Genomic DNA, 15,927 nt, shown 5'->3' on the forward strand with positions numbered 1-15,927 from the left:
GAAATTTTAGAAAGACGCAAATTTAGCGATTTGTCCTTGAAAATCAGTATGTAATTTAAGCAAGAATTTATTTCAGCTATATAATGGTGCATAGAAAGATAACCTCTAATGCAGAATAGATTGTTAGCGATATTTGATTTTTAGCGATCTCAATACCATCGCCAATAATGCCAAAATTGAATCCTCGCTAAAATTTCTGCTTATAAGGTATTCAGTACAATAGTGCTAGGATACTGCGTATTACGAACATACCTTGCTTCTCCATGTATTTTTTTTTTTTTTACTTTTTCCATGTACATTGCATTTGATTAATTCCACCAGTTTTGAAAATTTCCAGTGATTCTGTTTTATAGTTTGGAAGTAGGAAGGCTATTTGAGTTCATCTGTCAGAGGCAGATATTTGACGAGATCGAGGCTGCAGACTATATCCGCCAGCTGTTTGCGGCCCTTCAGTACCTTCACAATTGCAGGATTATCCACCTTGACGTCAAGGTACGAGATGAAGCAACCATTAGATTATAATATCAGTACATATATTTGCAAGTGAAAATATGAACAAAGCTCATAAAAAAGTATTTTAATAGACGTAGTTTTTCTTTATTTGTTGCAATTTTGAAATTGGCAAAAATATAGGGAAGAAGTTATGATACGCAGTTTCTTTCTCATGACAATTTTTTTCTTTACAGCCGGAGAATTTGATGGTTCAGAACGTGATGGGATCCGCCTGTGTTAAGCTGATTGACTCGGGGGATGCTAGGATCGTGTATAATAATCACTATATCCATCATTATGTTGGTAGTGCGGAATTTAGAGCCCCCGAAATTATTCGTGGGCAAGCCGTTTCCACACTCACTGATATATGGTAATTGAACAAGAAAGCATATCGAAATATACCGAATGTTATCTTTCATGTCCAGAAACTGATATATCTTCATCTTTAGTATAAAATTCATTGCCTGACATTAGTATCTGTAAAATATACAGACTTGTCCTTATCTCAATTAGCCTCGTTTCTGATTTCCGACAGGAGCGTTGGTGTCGTTCTGTATGTACTGCTGAGTGGTGTGTCACCGTTTCTTGATGAGAGCCAGGAAGAGACTTGCGCAAACATCATCAAAAACGACTTCTGTTTTCCAGAAGAATACTTCTCAGAAATCTCAAACGAAGCTATAGATCTCATCAAAGTTATGTTGGTGGATCACATTGAGTAAGTAAAAAAAAAAAAAGGAAAACGCACTCTACAATTTGTAATTTTGATTTTTTTATTAATTGATACTCTAAACCAAATTTAATTTAAATAAAATGGCATTTATATGTAAGAAATACCCAACGTATTCAATACAAGTGAAACATTTCGTCGCGAAACTTTTTAACAGGAAAAAAAAGTGAAATTTTAATATTGGCAAACACATCTTTTCTCCCAAACGAGTAGAGATGTTCTGAATGGTATATAGTTTGTGTACAGTATGCATGAAAGACATTCATAGTAATATAAACTTTGCTACATACCTGTGATCTAATCCGTTGTCCTTTTAGAAAATAAATGTTGTAAACGTTGAAATACAGATTTCATCTATAAAAATAGATATATATAGTGATATGGATGTATTGTCTATGTACATAAATGATCGTTGCGAAGATAAAAAAAAGTTTATTGTACCATTTAAATCGGAACTTGCACACTCAACAAAAAGAAAATTGAAGGACAATTTATACATCTCTTTTAATGTCTGTCTAAAATGGTGAAAGAATCCAAAATCGTATGATATTGTAGATCAAGGCCGTCTGCTCAAGTTTGTTTGGAAAGCCTATGGATTCACCGAGCGTCTATACCTAGGTCATCTGCGTCCAGACCAAAGCCTATAGCAACAAACCGCCTTGTAGATTTTATAGAAAGGAAAAAACTGCAGGTAAATGAGTGATATTGTAGGAGATTAATCAAAATATGGATAAAACCTCATTTTTTTTTCTTTGAAAAAAAAACATGACAGTTGTACCTCTATAAAAATATAATAGTGTCGGATTGTGAATAGCAAGTTATCAACTGAAGAAAAAAATCATGTGTGCCATTCATGAGGATGTCAGGATAAAAAAGACTTCTACCCTCTTTAAACATTTAGATGGTGTTAAATACATTGATGGTATTGGTCACTCTCATTTTTATATGAATTTATTACATTAAAGGCTAACTAAATAACTTCTGAGCAAGCTCTATTAACCATCCAGAAACTAGTGTCTACCACCTTCGTAGATTAGTCCTTATTGTAAGCATGTATACTGCTAAAACTTCAAACCGGACGGATTTTTACACCAAATAAAATTGAATCTTCTTTTGTAATTTCCATTTGATCAATTGCGTCGTTTGATTGCTCTATTTTCTTCACTTCTTTTCAGGGTGAGGCTTGTTTATGGACTTCCATTAACTGACCGACAGGTGCATGATGTGATAATAAGAAATAACAGAGTGTTTAAAAAGTTCTCAATACGATTAAAGCTTATGAATGTATAATGTGATTATCTTAAGATGCATATATTTATTACCTCATTATTTCTTATTGTAAATAAAATTTTATGTTGAATTACTTTCTGCATTGTTGTTGACAATCCCCCGCATTGTTGTTCGATATTGACTGTAGTGTAAAGTTTTTTGCAGATAATCAAAAATGGCTGAATACGAGGTAGAATGTATATTAAATGAGACATATATCTGTCCAGCATAGTAATAATGGGTATTTATGATGATATTGACATGTCTATAGCAATATCCCGTTATCATCTGCATATGGTGTTTACACCTCCATCTTATTTGATACTCAGAAACGTGTGCCGAGTACGATCAATTTTTAAACCGAGGCAGGCTACTGACAAAAACATGTAAATTGATGTTAGAGGGATTTCAACATCAGCATTTCGCAGGCCCGTAGGAGGCAATTTCACTTTGAGGGGGCACAGCCATACATTTTCAGTTGGAGAGGCACTATCAACTACCAAAATTCCTTGACAAGCAAAAAAAAAAAAAGGTCATCAGACGTTATTAATGAGGGGGCACAAGCATATAGTAGCTATGTTATTCTATATATCGGCAAAATTATTGGGAAGCACGGCGCCCCCCCCCCCCCCCCCGGTTCCTACGGCCATGTTTCGTAAATTCTATGGTGGTTATAATGACCTTGTTAGCAAATAAAACTTATCATTGGGTCGTATTTTGGCTGACCTGTTTCATACCAGTTATTATTAGGCCTTTGTTTTTAAACTGAATTGACTACGGAATGTTCCGTCTACCTCATCAATACATAGGGCTAACGACGGGTGTGATTGGTCAAGGGGAAGCTTACTCCTCCTAGGCACCTGATCCCACCTCTGGAATTTCCAGAGTTCCGTATATTATGCCCTCTTCACAGATTTGTATTGTTTATGGATTGGGGGGGAGGGGGTCGAACACTGTTCGTTATCTTCACCTTTTTCATTCCACGAACAATGGATAATACGTGTACACTAGTTTTCAATTAATTGACTATACACAGCTTCTACATCCTTTTTTTTTAAATATAAGCATAATACCTTTTATCAATAAAGTTGTCTCAGGTTACTCAGGTATAAATAGAATCAATTGTGCGTGCAAAGTCTGTCCAAGATATTTGAATGTTATTCTATTTACCAACAATGTGTTTTATTGTTTACACTGATTATCTGTCTTTAAATTCTTTATACTTTTCCTTGCTTAAATTAAAATGGCAGCAGTTGTTAATCGATTTTTTTGGAAACAATTGAACATGAACAATGATTACAGACTTTCTGCATAGGATGAATGCTTGTGAACTTGTCATAAAAGTACATGGACATTTTAGTGGTTTTGTTAAAATTTAAATATGCAAGGGGTTTGTTGTATTTTTTGTAGAAATTCCAGCATGTGACCTGTTGATTTTTGGACTACTAAGAATACTCCAAAGTTAAGTTATCGTGGGTTATTAACTGTAACTCACAATAATAACTTTGAAGTATAAACATGTACTTTAGAAAAGTAAGAAGAAAAGTACTAAAAATTGAATGACCACAAATGCAAATGACAACCTTTCGTCAAATGTGAAACTTGCTGAACGACGACGCCAGTGCTTCAATCACTTCTACTGAAATTAGAATTTATTTCTGTTATGGTTTTCATCCAATACTTCTACCTAGTTAGAGTGGTCTACGTTGCCAAATTGCAAGTTTTTGAGCCTAATCCTCCTTTTTAATCTTTATATTTTTGAAATTTTAAAAATCACAAAAACTTTGGTTAGGAAAGAAAAAATATATATAACTTTGTGTGCCAAGTCATTTTTCAAATGATGGAAGTTACCGTGCCTTTACTGGATTCCAAATCTTTTAAATTTTAAAATCCTTAAAAAGATACAGGGCAGAGTCCAGTGAACGTTCTTCTGTCCTTATCTTTATTCCTTATAAAAATATTAACTGCAGTTAAGGTGAAAGTTCAAACGAACTACGCCTCATTTAAAATGTGTGAATCAAATGTCAAGCACTCCAAAGAAGTTTTCAAAAAATTAAAATCCCAATTTTGTCCCCAAATCAACAACATCATGACGTATAACTATACAACTGTTTCTCATATTACATCAAAGACCATGCTTTTTGACATCAAAGTCAGTTTCTTCGAATTCAATAAAAATGAAACTCGGAAATTTTCATATAATGTGATTAGTCATCCAGACCAGGTTTTCCAGCAATCTTTTGGAATTCCCAAGGGCGCAAATTGTGCTTCTTTATTAGCCCACCTGTTTTTGTATTCTTATTGAGAAAAAAAATACTCAAAAAATTCTTCAGGAGAAAAAGAAAACTCTTGCCGTCGCTTTTAATGTGTCGACAGCGTTTCCTCAATTAACAATATTCATTTTCATTCATATGTCGACTAGAAATATCCCAGTGAACCCGAAATTAAAGACTCCACATTGCATGGTACATTTGTTTTATATCTGGCTGCTTACAAACTACATGTATATTACAAGTGGGAGGACTTAGCTTTTCTTTCTTCGACTTTCCGTAATTCCATTATCAACTGGAAACGATGTTAATGTCTCCCCACTTATTCGGTACGCAAAAGCATGTTTTCGGTAAGATCAGTTTTAGACCAAGCCAGGCTAATGGCAAGAAAGTTAATGTTACAACGGTGTCGTTTTCTGTCAAGACAAGACAATTGTTTATTCTCATAAACTGTGTCTACAGCGTAGAGAAAATATTACCAAAGAATTAAAGTAATGCATGCGTGAAAAAAAAAAGAAACAAGAAACAGTTATAAGCCAAGAGAATCAACTCTCAACTTAAGTACCTATCAATTTTGTTTGAGTTACATGTCGCAAATTCTATGGTTGTTGTAATAACCTTCTTTGCAATTACAACCTTTCGTTGGGTCAAATTTAGACTTGTAAGGCCATTGTTTTTTTCCCACTAATATATAATGTTATAATGCATTTGATTTCAAAAACTAAATCTGGGAGGACATGACGTTTTTTCGTCCCTAAATTTCCAGTTCTTTAATGTTTCTGGGGTTTTCATAAACCTTTCACCTTGGGTCTGACAGGATACAAAAGCAGATTATCAAAGGATTATTTCCAAAGTGTTAATGTATCAATATAAAAAAAATTTCAAAAATAAATTAATGAATAAATCAATTAATACGTATATAATATGGGAAATGTCTTATTTTGTTATGTCTTTCTGTAAAAACACATATTACTGTTTTTGTCCTGGTGGTAATTTCATCAATAAATGAAATCAAAATCACTAGAATAATTTTATCAATTTTGCACGTTTTGGGTATGGACAAAATTCACTGGAGATGTTAAAATGTTCCTAACGTTATTATATGTAAATGTCAAAACAGAGATCGTATTCTACAACATAAAGACATCAGTTTTTAGATGGAAAATATTAAATAAGTAGTCAGTTAATATCAATATACCGGGGGTATGTCATTAATTCAGCTTTTAGTTGACTAAATTCTCTGCTGATCACTTTATTAAATGTGTAAATATAAAATTAAAATGGGTACAAATAGAAATCTCACAATACGAATCAAAATTTAGAAATAGCAAGAGAAAGATATTTCGTTCTTTACTCGAATATTGAAAAAAAGGTTGAATTTAGGCATGTAATTGGCTTTAATTAGAAACGTGTCAATCAATCTCGAGCAAATCTTATTTAAACAGATCGAACTTTCAAATACATGTAGGCCTATACAAATATAAATCAATTTTGCACTATTGCCAAAATTCTAAATAAGAAATCAAAATTTTGCTTGTTTTGCACTATTGCAAAAATTCTAACTACTAGAAATTTAGATATAACTATATATCAATTTCTTCCACGAATATAACAGTTTGTTAATTATTAATGATCTCGCCTCAGATTGCTTTTGTTAGAAAACAAGAATCAATTTCCTGAAAACACTGGCTTTCTAAATTCAATGTCAAAAATTGTAACACATGTTTACTCACCTTGCCTTCAAACAATTACGCTCATTAATTTGTAAAAAAAAAAATCAATTCTATAAATATATCCAACAAAAAATTATATCTAATATCCGGACTAAACTTCAGTGTGATATGGTCCCTTATGACGAAGTGCTATAAATCAATGTATCTTACGACTTTCTAAAGAAATTTTCGACACATATGCATTACAGGAGATTTGTGGAAGTGGAAATTTACCCCTTCCTCTTGCCATTAATTGTTTTTAGTTTACATAGTTCGTTTAACCCCCCCCCCTCCCATATTGTTTGAATAAGACTACAGTCTTTCATTTTTTGACCTCTAAATCGTAGTTGATGTGAACTCATACTTTTACTAACTTTTCTCATTAACAAACATGGTTCTTCATGCAATATATCATAAACTCGTCAGTTAGCAGCATTTCAAAATATGAGAAGTAAAACCAGTTCTATAGATTGACTTCCAATGATTATCTCAGCGGTCGCAATGAATAAAAAATATCATAAAATTTATATCGCCCCGTCGTGTTGATGTGTGTGTGTGTGCATGTCCGTTTGTGTGTTAAGAAAATTACACATGCCACAGCTGTATAAATATATAATACAAGTATTACGTTTTATCACTCCCTTAAGTAATACCATTTTGACAGAGTAAATGATCGTTTTTCGGAATGTATCTTTTCTCATCTGTTCATGAGAATCAATGTAAGAAACAAAATGTATTGATTTGTTTTCATCTTCCGATATATATGCAGTTTAACTAGTTTAACTGGGTAATTGTTTGAACATATGTTCAATTTACAAGAATGTATATAGGAATTCTTTACAGTTGCCTTGCACAGTTTTTTTTAACGATCATTCATTTTATATTTTTGGTAAAAATTTGTGATGATATACTGTATTCGTAAATGTCCAGAGAGGAGTATACCAAAATAAAAACACTGCAAACTGTAGACTCTTTGTGCTAATCATTATTGCCTCTTAATGGTGTGTAAACATATTGCTATAAATAGTAGTTAGATTGCTTGTTTAAGGGCCATTTATACGTATAGCTATTAAAAGATTAAAATAAAAACATAAATATGATTTATATATGTTAAATTAACCCCCCCCCCCTCCACCTAAAGAAGCAAAAAATACAATGTTATTTTAAATCAACATATTGCACTTCACTCCAAATGTATGCAACTAAAACAAAATAAACAATCCATGCCAAATTAAAAATTAGGACCTAAAATTACATTTTATGCTAAATCCCAAACAACTTTTAATATTAAGCTGTAGATGTTTTACTTCTTTCCACGATAGATGCTGGACATCACATAATAGGTTCTGAGTCTGATACTTTACAATACAACAACCAGGTTACAAAGGAAATGTTTTATAGTTTTCAAGAATTTTACCACATACATGTATAAACTTACATTTCCAAGTTTTCACTATCCAACATAAAAAAAAAAAACAAAAAAAAAAACAAACAAAAAAAAAAAAAACAAGCAAATCATTGACGTTTACAAAAGCAGTAATTTCGAAGCATATAGTCATTCACACATTTGGATTGATCTCCGTATTTGTTGATACGTAATATTTGTTCAACTTTGTATTCATTTTTGGAAGAGTCGAAGCCAACGGCGGCTTCGAATAAGGCTTTTCCGGGTAATGTTCGAATAGTTAACTTAAACACATGCAGTCTTTTTATAGAAGCAGCTTTATACACGGAGATGGTTTTGTCTAAAGTGAGATGTTCACATATTGTTTGATGATTCTTCAAAAGATTGTTTAATTTTGTAACAACAATAGCAGATAAGTTGTGTTCAGCATAAATTTTAGAAAAATTATCCAGTTTTTCATATTGACTGCATGTACACATTGAACTGGGAACACCAACATCGGAACAGTTCCGTACATCCGATACTTCAGAGAATAAACTTTCTCCTCTTTGAGGAAAACTGTATTCCAATATTTCTCCACTGAAATTCAAGATATTTCGCAGAGTTGCGTGAAGATCGTACATTGTAGTCAGTTTATTCGCATTATTTCGTAGATTGTTATCTATTGTTTTATATTTTTCGGAAAACCATCTAGGAATTATGATATACAACATTGGTGACTGCACTTCATACGAGCCTATATCCGATGAACGAGTTGCGCCATAACGTAGACCATGATCACCAAAGAAAAATACAATTGTGTTGTTAAATGCATTTGTTTCAAATGCCTTGTGGAAAAATATTGACATAATTTCGTCCGCTTCTGCAGATAACTCTTGGCTATCGTGAGTCAGAGATGTTATGAATGCAAAAGCAAAATAAGGTTTACTTTTGTACACATTCACAAACTTTGTCATATATTCCATAATGGCTTCTGGTTCCGACCGTCCGCCTATACAAGCAGAATGAATGGACTCCCAGGCTACGGACCATGGGCGATTATAAAAATGAGTTGGGAAGTTCTTAAATCCGGGTTTTACATAATCAAATACAGCCATCCATGCAGCATCCTCAGCATACAATGTTCTGTAACCATTTTGTTCAAATTCTTTCCAGATAAAATCGAAACTGTCCATAGGGGTGCTTCCAAATTTTCCATCCTTTTTAAGTTCAAATATACTACTGCCTGTCAGCAACGGAACCACATTGGTAAAAGTATCCATTCCTAAAATATTTTGACCTTTAAATTCAACAGAATGAAATTTTTGTTTCAATGCTTGTCTTGTCTTTACGAAAAATCTTTGCGCATTGAGCCTGGAGGTCGAGTCTACACCGAGCAAAAGCACACTGAGTGTTTCAGCAACGTCTGAATTTTCCGACCTTTTCCTCAAACGTTCATCACATTGTTTTTCCAGTGTTTCATTCTTTTGATATATCCAGAAAAAATTCGTATGAATTGTGACATTTTTGTTATCAAAGCATTGAACTCTTACCATGTCACTTTTTAGACACGTTTCATTGGTAAATATTTGTTCATTTATATATGTGACGTAGTTATGGTCTTTTCCGTATCGTGGTCTATACACAGTATGGACACGACAAAATGAGAAAGAATTTTTGTACTTAGATTTATTTAATGCCACTCGATCAATTTTTATGCAGCTTGACTTTTGTTTAACAATAGAGGGTATTGTTTTACATGGCATAAACTTACCAGGTTGTATTTTTTCCCTGATAGAATGATCAAATGCTTCGTAATTTGGTATTTTACATCCCGGTGTATCAATGACATACATACTGTCATAATGCCATTGCTGGTTCTTGTATTCATAAAGTGGTGACATTCGCAGATCATGAAATTTTTTTAGTCCATCTTCATAGAAGAATGCTATAAGGACAAATATAACGAGAAAAGCTACCAAATTGAAGAATCGTTCCATGACACTTTCACCAGAGAAGTATATCACACGTACATGTATACGTATCTCCTGTATATTCGACACTAACGCCTTTGATGCAACAGATGCTTTAAAACATTGTCTTTTGTTCATGTACTATCGATATAGAATCTACGTCAGTCAAATTTAAAATTGAAAAAAATACGTGGAAAAAGCATGAAGAAAAAAGTCAAAGAAGTATAATTTTCAAATCATTTAATATACAATACAGCAGTATATTAACCAAATTTGATTTGAAAGTAAACATTAAATTCAAAAGAAAAAAAAAATATTTGAATCAGTTTAAATATTATAAAACTATCTGTTCATATGAAAGGAAAGAATTGCTTGAAAAAAAGAGAAAGTTTAAATAATAGTCATTGTTTTGCGACATGTACTTTGTTTGTAATGTAAAACTTCTTAGACAAAGCCACTATTTCTATTATTGAAGTCAAGTTTTAGAACACCAATATGCCCTGTTCGGTTGTGCATACATCAAAGACTTTGGAAGAGATTGCAAAGTTCTGTTGAAGAAAAGGTGCAGAAAGTAAATTCAGTTCTTCATAGCTGAACAAGTACGTTTACAGAGTTTGTAAGCGATTTAGTAATTAACCATTAATACATAATTATATAAAGTTGTCTCAGAATGTAAAATACGCCCCGCCAGCAAGTTACCGGTTGGAACAACAGATTCTTCAAAAAACCTCCAAAAGTTTCTACAACTCTCTAAATTAATCGAGGGTAATTTGGAGTTTGTCTCCCAGTTAATTTTTTAGATACAAACTTACCAATTGTACGAATACAAATATTCAAGCCTGAATCGTCAATCTGATTAAAATCAGATCCTCGATTCACTCCTCTGTCTTTTTTTTTTAATTGTCGCTACTACTCGTGTAGCGACGATTAAAAAAAAAACAAACAGAAGAGCGGATCGAGGATCTGATTTTAATCAAATTGCCTGAATCGTCTTCGTGAAATATGGAGATAACGAAAAGTATTCAAGCTCAAAACTCCATTCAAACAATACAAACCAGGAGCAGAGGAAACACGGACCTCTAAAACATCAGAGGTGGGATAAGGTGCCATGGAGGAGTGAGCATCCCCTGCCGATCGGTCACACCCGTTGCGTGCTCCTTGTCTTGATCGGAGAAAAAACGGAAAAAATCCGTAGACAATTCAGTGTGTAAGTAATGGCCTAACAATTAGTATGAAAAACGTCAGTCAGCATTTGACTTAAAGATAAAATTGTATTTGCTGACAAGGTTATTGTATCGACCATAGAATTTGCGAAATAGTGACTTTAAACGAGACTGTTGATATTCTTGTTTCATCAACTTGTTTGTCAAAAGCTTGTCTCGTTTTAAAAATTGTTCGTACGTAGAGCATTCTTGCGTATCGAATCAACTGCGAGACATAAACCCCATATGCAGATAATTAAGGTATATTGCTACATACGTAAGTCAAGTTGACGATTGAAAAGTTGATGTCATCACGTTAATTTTTAAGTTTGGTTGTTAGGTAAGCATTAACGTCTTTTTTCTAGTAAAATATCCAAATATGAAACAGATGTGTCGGACTCTGTTGTATCTTTTATTTCAAGCTCACTGGGATATATCGAGTCGACATATGAATGGAAGTAACTATTGTTAATTGATACGTCGTCGATATATCTAAATGTCAAGTTGAAGGCCACAGCAAGTGTTTTCTTCTTCTCATGTATAATATTTTGAATAAATTCTCTTCACATGAATACAAAAATAGCTCTGTTATTAACGGGACGCAATTGAATATCCATGGAAATTCCGACAGACTGTTGGAAGACCTGGTCTCTAGAAACTACATAGATATTGTCGATCAGAAACTCAAGCATCTTTTTAATGTCAACTTCAGAGTACTTGTGTGTACAATCAGAATGTTTTTAATAAAATAATGTTGACCAATGACAAGGTAAGTAAATTCACGAGTTCCATTTTTATTGAAAAAGCAGATGTCAATGATGTCAAAAAGCCTGGACTTTAAGTCATCGTGGGGAATGGTTGTATAAAGTGTTGACAATTCGTACGTATTGTTGTAATTGATTTTGGTAAAATTTTGCGATTTCAAATTTTCTAAAAGTTCCTTAGAATTTTTAAGTATCCACATCTGGTTTACACCACTTCTCGAATATATTGTTGTACAGTACTCCTGAAGTTTCTCCCTCACTGCTTTTAATATTTTATTTAGTGAGTAGTAAAGAAAAAGGTTTTTTGTAAGAATTCTTATGAAGTTAAGGAATCCAGTATAGGGTAATCCAAATTCATTTTGATTATTGGGAATATTAAAAACATTCAAAACTGACGTGATTTTGGAGAATTTCCTCCTTAGAAAGGGAACTAGGGTATAAGTTATTCATTACACGTAAACTAGCAACCTGTGTTCAACAAAATACAAATTCATGTACCAGCAATCAAGTAAGTTAGAATGTTTTCATAGTTTGAAGGCTGCAATATCAATGGAATTTGAAAATAATGATGACAAATTAGGACAGAAAATTTTAATTTACCCCCAATATTTCCTTGTGGAAAGTAAAGAAGAAATATTATTAAAAGTTGAAATAAATTAAGTACATGTATACCAACAATTTCCTACAGAAAAAACTATGACCTGTCATTAACTAGATACAACTAGAATAATCAAAGGTTTTGAGAAATCGATGATGAAAGTGAAAACACGGGGCGGATTGAATTATCTCTGGTAAAGCATTAGCCTGTTGAACAAAAATATTCAAGTATCCTTACAGTAGCAGTAATTGCGTAAGAAATAGTCGTTCAAACATTTTGATTGATCACCATATTTGTTGATACGCAATATTTGTCCAACGTGGTATTTGTCATTTATTGAGGAAACAGACGCTTCGAACAATGCTTTCCCAGGTAGTGTTCGTATAGATATTCGGTATGTATGCTTTCTTCCTGAAACTTCTTGATAAACTGATATTGTTTTATCCAAACTGATGCGTTCACATACTGATTGATGATTTTTTAATAAATCATTTAATTTTGAAACAATATCTGTAGATAAGTTGCGTGTTGCATATAGTGTAGAAAAATTCTTAACATTTATGTAATGGCTGCATGAACACAGAGACTCTGGGACACCAACATCAGTACAGTTTCTAGTTTTCGAGACGTCGGAAAATAAACTTTCTCCTCTGAGAATGGAACTGTGTTCTTCTACTCGTCCATTGAAATTTAAAATATCTCGAAGAGTTTCATGGATATCATAAACTGTTGTAAGCTTATTTGCATTATTTCTTAGATTTTTGTCTATCTTTTTGTACTTATCAGAAAACCATTTGGGAACAGTGATAAATAACATAGGCGACAGTACTTCATACATGCCTATATTCGACCAACGTGTTCTACCAATTCTAAATCCATGATCGCTGAAGAAAAACACCATTGTGTTGTTAAACGCATTTGATTCATAAGCTTTGGTAAAGAATTTTGACATGACTTCATCCATTTCCGCAGATAATTCTTGACGGTCATGTGTCAGCGAAGAAAGAAACACAAAAGCAAAGTACGGCTTTGATTTATATACATCTACAAATTTTGTTAAATATTCCATCACAGCTTCTGGTTCCGAACGACCACCCATACAGCGTGGTGACCCAGCATACCACCAGGCCACAGACCAGGGCCGATTATAAAATTGAGCTGGATAGTTTTGAAAGCCAGGTTTAAAATAGTCAAATGTAGCCATGTGTGCTGCATCTTCGGCAAACAACGTTCTGTAACCATTCTCTTCGAAATCTTTCCAAATAAACTGAAAATTATCCATTGTGGTGTTTCCAAATTTACCATCTTCTTTCAGTTCGTATATACTCTTTCCAGTTAACACAGGGACCACATTCTGAAACGTAGTCATCCCTACAATGTTATGACCTTTGAATTCAAAAGAATTAAATTCCCTTTCCAATATTTGTCTCGTTTTTAAAAAATATCTTTGAGAATTTAGTCTAGAGGTTGAGTCAACACCAAGCAACAGAACATTAAGGTTTTCGGTTATCTTTGGGTCATCCATCCTTTTTCTAAGTCGTTTATCACAAAGCTCTTCGTACGAATCATTCCTTTGGTATATCCAGTAAAGTTCTGTGAAAATGGTCCTGTTTTTCCTGTCAAAACATTTTACTCGTGCCATGTCACTTTCGAGACATAATTGGTCACCGGTCATAAGCCTTCCTTTTATTGGTATGTATCTGAAAAAATTATGGTGTTGTCCTTGTCTGGGTCGATATATTCTATGTACTCGACAAAACGAAAATGAGTTTTTGAACTGTGATTTCTGCACGTCTGCATGATCTATCTCAAGACAGTTTGAACTTATTTTAAGAAATGAACGAGTCTTGTCGCAATTCGTAAACCTACCAGGCAGAATTTTTTCCCTAATCGAAAGATCAAATGCCTCGTAATTTGGAATTTTACATCCGGGTGTATCAATAATATAAACTGAGTCATTCCTTGATATAAGAGTATCGTATTTATACACTTTTAATGCACCAAAGTTAACTTTATGGAACAAATTATTTTCGTAGAAAAATGCAGTTAGCACAAAGAGTGAAAGACACAATACCATCTTCAACAACTGCTCCATATTTAATAGAACAAAAACTGCTCCATATCTATCAGAACATTGATGAATCACAAAATTCATTCTTGGCTTGGCAACTCTTACATCCTAAATCATTTGATGGAACAGATGTACAAATATGAATTGTAGTAGCCTTTTTTGTGATTGGTCTCCGCATATTTAGACTTTGGACACATTTGCGCGCCATATGCAATTAAATTTGATCAATAGAAATAAGAAGGATTTTGTTTTACACTGTAGATTAAGTTTCTTTTAAACAATTACTAGTAACTTAACAATTATTCAGAGTACCATCAAATGTATTTTATGATTAATGTTGAGATTTTGAAAAAGATTATTCAGCTCCGTGTTCGTACCTGGACAGTTGTGAGGTCACTTCTGTGTTAACGTTGATAAGGTTTGGGACGATGGTGCGACGATGCGATGGCGATGAAAAATAATGATGAAGCGATGTTCGCTACTCTCCATCGTACGCGTGCTAAATCACCATCGTCATCGCATCATCTTCATCGCGATATCACACAATTACCTCGTCATCGTACCTTCGCGTCATCGTCATCGTACCATTGCGTAATAATTAACTATCCAGATTAAATAAGAGACCAAGTAAAACCTCTTAATAATGACTGAATAGTTTGTGAAAACTTGATGAGAAAATTCACAACTTACTTATGATATATGGAATGGCAAAAAATAATTCACATTGAGTTTCAACTGCACTATTTGTTCTATGACGTTGTTTGTTGACAGCTCGTGGTTTGGATCCAGAGACTTGATTTTCCTGAGCGTTTTTCAAAACCCTTCCGTAAAAAATAAAATCTCTATCTATTGTTTACAAATATGGACTGCATTTCTGTGCCTCTTCTAGATCCTTAACAAGGTCACACTACTCTACTTGGAAAAGAATACTGAGAGAACTAACATAGCCACGAATGAACTGAAGAACAACTGAAACTGATTCTATACGGCTTCACGCTGAGTCGGCACTATTCCAGCAATATTTCGGTAGAAATGATGAATTCTCAGCAAGCTTGCTTGGTATTAAGAAGCGTGCAGATGTAGCCTGACATCTTCATTCTGATCTGATAGTTTCCAAAGCATTCACAACTTACTGATGAGAACTGTCGGAGAAGCCACAACAGAATATCAGCCCAATAAGTCTACCTGGTTTCTGCGAGTTTTGTGTATACCTTGCCGATGTCTTTTGCATTCAAACAATATATTTTCTCTTATAAAACATCAAAGTCGAGATTTTTATTTTCGTTCTTAATTTCTCTTTCCAAAGTTCCTTTCCGCATCTTGACACCAGAAAGAAACCAGGTGAGTATTGTCACCACATTCAATGTAATCTCGCTTCAGATACTGTATTTCAGCTATTAACAATGACAAGGTTTAGTCTGTGGAAACTGCGATGTTCAAAATACTTTGCATTGGGATATTCATT

At 33.5% G+C, this 15,927-nt stretch overlaps 3 protein-coding genes across 3 annotated transcripts in view; 1 reads left to right on the forward strand and 2 right to left on the reverse strand.

The window, feature by feature from the left end:
- Nucleotides 1-2,582, forward strand: part of LOC133172995 (kalirin-like) — a 148,302-nt gene extending 145,720 nt beyond the window's left edge. The window contains exons 61-65 of the mRNA XM_061307863.1: nucleotides 354-492; nucleotides 687-862; nucleotides 1,028-1,207; nucleotides 1,775-1,910; nucleotides 2,395-2,582. Of these exons, the coding sequence (XP_061163847.1) occupies nucleotides 354-492; nucleotides 687-862; nucleotides 1,028-1,207; nucleotides 1,775-1,910; nucleotides 2,395-2,427 (664 nt within the window). The 3' untranslated portion in view covers nucleotides 2,428-2,582. The remainder of the gene's footprint in view (nucleotides 1-353; nucleotides 493-686; nucleotides 863-1,027; nucleotides 1,208-1,774; nucleotides 1,911-2,394) is intronic.
- Nucleotides 2,583-7,985: 5,403 nt separating this feature from the next.
- On the reverse strand, nucleotides 7,986-9,854 carry LOC133172999 (uncharacterized). The gene has a single exon (XM_061307870.1). It carries the CDS (start codon nucleotides 9,852-9,854, stop codon nucleotides 7,986-7,988), a length of 1,869 nt encoding a protein of 622 aa, XP_061163854.1.
- Nucleotides 9,855-12,612: 2,758 nt separating this feature from the next.
- LOC133173301 (uncharacterized) lies at nucleotides 12,613-14,486 on the reverse strand. The gene has a single exon (XM_061308292.1). The coding sequence runs from the start codon at nucleotides 14,484-14,486 to the stop codon at nucleotides 12,615-12,617; it is 1,872 nt and encodes a 623-aa protein (XP_061164276.1). The 3' UTR covers nucleotides 12,613-12,614.
- Between the last annotated feature and the right edge of the window lie 1,441 nt (nucleotides 14,487-15,927).

This window comes from Saccostrea echinata, unplaced genomic scaffold, assembly GCF_033153115.1.
Source record: "Saccostrea echinata isolate AGI-Se365-2 ecotype Australia unplaced genomic scaffold, CSIRO_AGI_Sech_v1 ptg000056l, whole genome shotgun sequence".
NCBI classification, from domain to species: domain Eukaryota; kingdom Metazoa; phylum Mollusca; class Bivalvia; order Ostreida; family Ostreidae; genus Saccostrea; species Saccostrea echinata.